Here is a 7,653-nt window from a genome sequence, read left to right on the forward strand (position 1 = left end):
AGGAATGAGGGGTTTATGGAGGGCTCTTCGCGAGCAAGGCAGCAGCCCAAACTGAGAACCTCTGAAAGCTCTGGCATATTGACATCATGTGGGAGCAGAGTAGGAATTTTTTCAAGTTTCTGTAAAATCTTGACTGCGTAGGAGTTACCTGTGCTTGGGCAGGGACCAAACCCAGCCCAACCAGAATATGGATGATGAAGTTTCTGAAGACCGGAAATCTTGGCCCTAAGGAAACATCCACACAAAGCTCTGTGTTTCTGTTTGCTACCAAAGAGGCTACTGTCCCCAGCTTGGCCATCACCTCCCTCATTCATGGAAGAACCTCTGCCTCTGGCCTGTCAACCACACAGCCTGTAAAAGGCTCCTCCAGAGAGTCTCAAACCAGAGCCTGCTACCTTCAAACCCGCTGAACAGTGGGTCTTCGGCAGGGATGAGGGGACCAACACACAGGAGTTGACCTTCAAAGGGAGGACAACCCATCCGCCACAGCCACACAGGGACACATGCACAGGGACGCCCGGCAAGCCCTTCAGCCCAACTCCTGATCTTTCAAGGAGGAACAACCACACTCAGAAAAGGTGGACCTGGGATGCTGGGAGATGGGAAAGCAGGGAAGCTGCCATCAGAAGCTTCCTCTCCCTTCTAGCACCGGCTCAAAAATGCCTCAGAGGAAGAAAACAAAGCACTGAGGTGGGAGATCCACCTCAAAGTAACTCCACAAGATTAATTGTTCTGGCAGATGTTTCCCAGGTATGGTACAACCTACCTCTGGCTGCAGTGTGGCATGTTTGGACTAAGTCAAGAGGAAGATGATCCTGTGCCTGCTCCCATCACCTCAGGTTTGTCCTGGAGGGAGATCCCAAGTGTTCTGTCCCAATACAGATGTCTGTGGAAGTGAACAAGGGAGGGGGCAACGTGTCTGGGCATGGTGAACATGGACAGAACCTGTGGTTTGAACCCAGAGACGTGCCTGGAACGGAGACCAGGGCAATGCTTCTCTCATGGTGGTTCCCGTGACTGATGGCCTATCTCTAGCTCCCTCCAGCTGACAGCTGAAAGTGCTTTACTTTCTGGCTGAGCTTTGATGTCTACAGCTTCAACCTACTGTCATTCCCCGAGCCTCTGTGTGCGAAAGAAAAGAGTCCCCCTCAAAGAGCCATCCCCGAACAGGCACAGGGACATTACCAGCTCCAGACTGGTTCATGCTCTAGCGGAAGGGCTGGGTTCCTCCACCTACAAGAACCACTGGGTTGGATGAGGGTTATTTGCATTGAAGACACGTCTGGACATCCGCTGGATAAGTACAGGAGAGGCTGCCTTGGCCTAAAGGGTTCCTCCAGAGACAGACCAAAGCTCAGCACGTGCGAGGTGACAGAGCGGCTCAGCACCAGGACTAGCAGCAGCTCACCTCACAGCCTGCCTATGGCCGTTCTGCAGCTCAAGGATCAACCATGCCATGCAACGGCTACTTAACCACAGAAGAGTTGGTCTGAGTATTTTAGGAGAGCCTGAAGGAAGAGCAGAGGAAGGGTATGAGCTGGGAAGGCACTGGAGAACAAGCTCCAGTCTCCCCATCTCCCCGAGAGAGAAGGAAAAGTGCCTTGCTTGTCTCAGGGTTAGTTGGTTGTTTCTCTTCTCGGATCAAAGCCACAAGGCAGGGGGAAGAAGAAAGGAAGAAAATCTGCTGGCATCAGCAACGACACAGTTCAGGCAATCGAGCTGGTCTTCCCGAGGTGCTCAGTCAGCAGATGCCAGCCTTCGCTCCACTGGAGTTCAAGATTCAAGAGGACAACAGACCTATGGGAATAACGTGCCTTGGAGAAGAGCAGCAGGAAACTCATCCGGGGACACTGGAGAGTTTTATGAGGAAGAAATCACTTTTATAAGAAGCCGCCAGACACTTTGTACCACAGTCGAGGGTGAGTATTTAACCGAGAACCTGAAAAACGGACAACAGAACCTGGCAAACACACAGCACACAGCTGCCTGCCCCTCAACGCTTTGGAGAGCGACATGAAGCCTTGTAGGACGTTCTGAAGGGACTGGCTTTTGGGAAGTTTCACCCCCACATACAAAGCGGGCGATACTTACACCTACCAGAGGCCTCACACACAGAGCACCCAAAACGCGACAATGGGCTCGTGAACCACTGATTTAAATCACTTTCCTCACTTCATACCCAAGTGCTTCTCTTAGCCCCAGTGACTCCTCAATCCTCTGCCCTGGTCAACCAAGTCGCTGCATTTTAACAGCTGCTGTGAAGTTATGGGTCTCTCAACTCGTCCACCTTCAGAAATCCAGAGAAAAAAACCCCAGCCCACCTGTTTCCAGCAGCTGGAAGGTTGGAAGTTCCCCTCTCTCTCATGTCCTGCCACACAGCCCAGCCAGCAGAGTGCCCCAGGAACAAGGACCTGCCTGAAGACTCTGCTGTGGGTCACCTCGTCTTCTCCTCAGAACTGCAGTGCTCCTTAGGCCAAAGTCATCACAGGACGATGTTTGACCCTTACTGTCTTTCTCAACTGGGGTCATGGGGGGCCCTTCAGATTTTCCAGTATCTTGGTGTTCCTCCTTTCCTCCATGGCACAGCCAGGGTGTTTCCGGCACTCACACAACTCACGCAGGCCTCCCGTGTTCCTCAATGACCAGCACAGCTTGGGAGGACCAAGCCAGTTTTGTTTCTTCATGAAAGAAGTAGCTGCAGCAGCAGGTTGTCACAATGGTCTCGACATCAAAATAGAATCAGGCAAAGAAGCGGAAAATTGAGACCCCCTGGCTGTGAGCACCCAAAAGGAGGGGAAAAGCGTTGTCTGCACCCCTTCCCCGAGCTAGTCCTGGGGTGGAGAGAGCTGCAGGAACAGACGTCTCCCGGCTCAGGGAGATGGGAGCGCCAACAAGGACACGAGGTCCTGCTGCCCCAACGCTCGACCTCCTGCGGCACCCAAGAGCGTGGCCAGGGGAAAGGGAGTCGAGCACAAGCCTGCAGTGACACATCCTCAAAATACTCTTCCAGCTATTTGCAGCCAGGAGCTTCCTACACCCCAGGTGCTGTTTTCAGTCTGGCCTTTCAAAAACAGGCTTTATGCCACTTTTTTTTCCTAGCAATTTAAAAGCAAGTTCATGTGAACATTAAGTTTTTTGAAGTATAAAAAGAAATACAAAAATCATTGCACACTAAAGGTTGTTAAGTAACTTGAGGTTATTTTGGATCATGCTGGACTTGCCACGCTCTCTGGCCCACACGTGGAGTGGAGGACACACTCAGCACGTTTTAATCAGCCAGCACTGACAGAACATGCACGTTTTGTCAGACCAGATCTCCAAATCCTGCAACACATTTCAAGCAAGACACGTGCTCGGAGCTCAGCAGCCCACACATTCACCGTGCAATGGGTGTACAGGACCTCTGCAGCTCTGAGTCGGGAAGGCACTGAGCTCCTTTCAGGATGCTGGCAGAAGAGCTCAGCAGCCAGCCTGCCTCGTGCAAGGTGGACGCTGGTGGAGCTGAACCAAGATCTGCATGGCTCACCATGAGGAAACACCCCCCCGGCTCACTCTGGGTGGGGGGCCCTAACTCGTTCGGCCGCGCTCTACACCACCTACCACCTTCACTGCTGCAACCACACATCCAGAAATGAAACCCGCTGACCTGCCCGGCAGCTGGAATCGTCACCTCTCTGACCCCGGGCTAGTTCGTGGCTCTTACCCAGGCTTTGACTGGAGTTGTGACGTGCTGGAGGGTACGTGCCCTGTTTTGCTCTTGGGTAGGAGAGGTGTTTGGATTCCAGCACCGCTAATCTTGCCCCATCTTATGGAAACAGCTGGGCAGGAGGGGACAGAAGTGTCTCCAGGGAGAAACCTGCAGCCTGCAAACAGCGTGGGAAGAGGGAGCAAGAGCAAGGCAAACCCTTGGGGGACACGCAGCTTCGTGACTCAAGGAAACGGCCCTTTGCCATCACTCCTGTTTGCCACACGTGCTGCACGTGGGAGAAGATTGTGTGAAGTGCCACGGCAAGGTGCCACTCAACGACTGCGGCATGGCAGGCACAGCCCCACAGCGGGTCACACACCCCATCCCCAGGCCTGGGATTTCCCCAGCGTGGAGGAAAAGCATCCCAGCTCATGGCATGCACCAGCCACAGCTGCCCTGCAACTTCCCTCCCATCATGTCTTGAAGTGACATTTCTGGGTGGCCCACACTCCACACACTGTCACCTAACTGCGGCCCAATCTTTCTTTTCTCTAAAGGAGTTAAAAATGCTTCATGTCGAGACATTCCTCACACTCCTGCTCCAGGTCACTGGAGTGCCAGTCACACCAGTGCACATGTTTTAGGAGAACTGGTTGTCTCACTCTTGGCAAAACTCTCAAGATCCTTTATTCTGAATCAAGCAGAGCACATCATCCACGTCCTGTGAGGATTGCTCAGGAACCCAGAAGTCAAGCTGGAAGAGGTCACAGAATCTTTTTGATTGGAAAAGACCTTTAAGCTCCTCGAGTCCAACTGTTCCCCAGCACTGCCAGGTCCCCACTGCCCCCTGTCCCTCAGCAGCCCCTCCACACGGCTGGGAAACCCCTCCAGGGATGGGGACTCCACCACTGCCCTGGGCAGCCGGGGACACGCCTGCACAACCCCAACGGGACAGAAATGGCTCCTCAGGGACAACCTCAACCTCCCCTGGAACAACTGGAGGCCAGTCCCTCTCGTCCCATTGCTTGTGCCTGGGGAGAATAGACCAGTCGTCCCCTCGCTGCAGCCTCCTGTCAGGGAGTTGTCAGACCCAGAAGGTCTCCCCGGAGCCTCCTTTGCTCCAGGCTCAACCTCCCCAGGTCCCTCAGCTGCTCCTCAGTGCACTTGTGCTCCAGACCCTGCTCCAGTGTCTGGGTGAAGACCTCCACTGTTCCTGGAAACGGCTGCATCCCACTTACCCAAACACGTGCTCCAAGCCTGTCTCAGCACTGCCAGGCAGACCCACACACTTCTCCCATGAGGATGTCTCTACTTCTCACGGTGCAGGACATCTACTGCCAGGCGTGTAACAATTTAATGGCTGAAACGTCACAGCCGTGATTGCTCCCACAGGATGCCAAATCCATAGTGGTGCTGGTCTGATTTCCTCCATGGGCCACTCTCCCAGTGGCCCAGCAGCTTGGCACCCATTTGTCTTCCCAATACATCCTTCCAAGCCCTCACTAAGGCGGTGGTGGCAGAGCCAGCTGTGCTCCTGCCTCGCGGCGAGGCCCTCTGCAGTGCCTGCGGCAGGGATCGTTCCCACTGCCTGGTAGAGGTGAGGAGGTCGAGCCCCTCTCAACTGCTCAGCTAGCGTCTTCTACTCACATTCCAGTGACATGAACCCATCCGCACTTGCAAACAAAATGGGTCATTTTATCCCTTCAGCAGTTATTGGCAGGTCAACTGCTGGGCAATGCCACAAGTGTCCTTTGCCTATTCAGATTCACCACCTTTCTAAAATTATTTTTGAGCTACAAAAGGACAAGAGGGACATTATGTTTGGGGTCTAAAGAACTGGACTTGTCATCTGCTCAAGCCAGGAAGAGTGTCGCAGCATCCACTAGGATGCTGAGGACAAGGGACCTCCCAGCAGCTGTTTGAGCAGTGATCAGTGCCACTGGATTCCCCTTATATATCCTGCCTACAAATTCTGGATCTGCCAACCTTGGCTTAGCTCTGGGACTAATTTTAGCAGCTGGAATAAAAAGCAGTCACCCAGTAAAGAGCTTTTCACCTTCCGTTTTAGACATTACACCCCTATCTCCGGCGTAATCACCAGCTGAGCTGTTCAAGGTCAACTCATATTTCAGTCATCACATCACCCTGGTCCACCTCTGCCCTGATGTCTCACCAGACTCATCCCAAGGGCTGGTTGGCATCTTGTCAGGTGAACGCCAAAGGTCTGCACCCACTACTCACCCGTCTTTGGAGAGGTGATGCCGGAAGAAGTCATTGGCTGCCAGTTTGATGGCCTTTTCTGGTGTCACTAGAGTCAGGTTCACTGCAGCACCTAGGCAAGGAAAAGAGGAAAAGGCCATTGGAGAATGAGAACACAGGAACCATCAACGGGATCTTTCAGGCGTGCATTGTAACTCCTGCTCAAAACCAACAACCGATGAAGGACAGCTCCCCATGTGCCAAAGGGGTTTAGAAACATGAACCACCACTGGAAGTCAACAGGATTCCTGCCTCCCAGCACCTGGAGCTTTCCAAAGCATGTCCTGCTGTGTTTCTGCTCCACCTGCATTATGGCTTTTGTTTTTTCTTTAGCTTCCCTGCTACCTCCCACCATGAACACTCGCACCCCCTTCTCTCATCCAAGGACGCACTCCTGCGAATCTGGAAGGATGCAGATCGGACCTTCAAGAAAGGAGTACACATTGGGTTAAGAACCAAACCCAACTCCTTTGTAAGTATTTTGTGGTGCTGAGAAGCCAAAGCCCCCTGCCCCACCTCCTTGCTAGCATCCCTGGCCCCCCGCCCACTGCCAGCAGAGCAGCCCAGTAAAGACAGAGCCTCCAAAAGACCCGGCGGCTGGCTGAAGTCCCCGGGCTGCTTTGCCCAGCAGAGCCGGCCCCTGACCAGCCCTTGGAGCTAAGTGCTTTCCCTTGTCCATCACCACTGGGTGTCACCCTCAGAACAGCCACCGCTCCAGTGGCTTCTAGCCCACCACGAGCTGCAGCTGCAGCGACTCCCCTCCGAGCAGCGTGGCCAGGGCTGGGGGATGAACGAGCCTTGGCTCCCCATCGCCCACCGGAGAGCAAACGGCAAACCCCGGTGCCACCACGAAGGGTCTGCGTGGCCACGGGACGCAGATGCCAGAGCATCAGTGCGGCGCAGGGCTGGGAGGCAGGTCCCCAGCTGCCCAGGGGAACCGGGGCGAGGGGAGGGGCAGGCCCTCTGGGCACGCTGGGGTCGGCACCACTGCTCCACAATATTCTCCTTCGTTCACATCTCGGGGCTCAGAAAGGCCTCCCCCGGGTGACCGCAAGCTCTCCCTGCCCGCACTGAAGCCTGCTGAGCTCCAAGCCCCTGCAGACCTGCTAACGGCCTACGGACACCTCTGCAAGGACAGACACCAACGCCAGGGCACACCTTTGTGAACAACTCGTCCCAAAGCTCCGTTCTCCCAAGAAAAGCAGACGGAGAACCCTGCACTCCCACTAGCCCCAGGAGCTGGTGGGGTTTATTTTCAGGAGGTTTGAGCACAAGTGGACAGGAGCTATAAGGGCTCAGCACACCTACAGGAAGGAAACGCAGTCCTCTGTTCCTCAGCACGGACTCCCCTCCCTCCAAAAATTATTGAGGATCTCCTAAATTTGATGCAGGTTTAGGGGGACTTTCCTTGGATTAGGAAGCAAAGCGACTTCTGGGACCAGGCCATGGGAATCCTTGGCTCCGCAGCCTCTGCTCAGAGGACACATCTCCACCACGAGGGAAGCCACAGCCTTCGCCAGGCAGGGTTGGGCAGCCCAACACATTTCTGCCCTCTCTCCTTCCACAGGAGCCAAATGAACCGCACAGGGAGCAGGGCAGCCCCTCACACTCCTGGGTTTCTTTGCAAACTTTAAAGGTACCAGTGACTGTACTGCTTTGGCGCTTCCTACGCATCACGTCTCCCCGCCGCGGCTCTTGTACGTTAT

The 7,653-nt window shown here is 54.4% G+C and overlaps 1 protein-coding gene across 1 annotated transcript in view; it reads right to left on the minus strand.

Annotated features, from left to right (window-relative positions):
• Positions 1-7,653, minus strand: part of SLC25A22 (solute carrier family 25 (mitochondrial carrier: glutamate), member 22) — a gene marked incomplete at its 3' end in the record, with an annotated part of 23,985 nt that overhangs the window by 6,176 nt on the left and 10,156 nt on the right. The window contains exon 4 of the mRNA XM_010141918.1: positions 5,930-6,020. Coding sequence (XP_010140220.1) covers positions 5,930-6,020 — 91 coding nt within the window. The remainder of the gene's footprint in view (positions 1-5,929; positions 6,021-7,653) is intronic.

Source organism: Buceros rhinoceros, unplaced genomic scaffold (assembly GCF_000710305.1).
Source record: "Buceros rhinoceros silvestris isolate BGI_N320 unplaced genomic scaffold, ASM71030v1 scaffold10178, whole genome shotgun sequence".
In the NCBI taxonomy this organism is placed as follows: Eukaryota; Metazoa; Chordata; class Aves; order Bucerotiformes; family Bucerotidae; genus Buceros; species Buceros rhinoceros.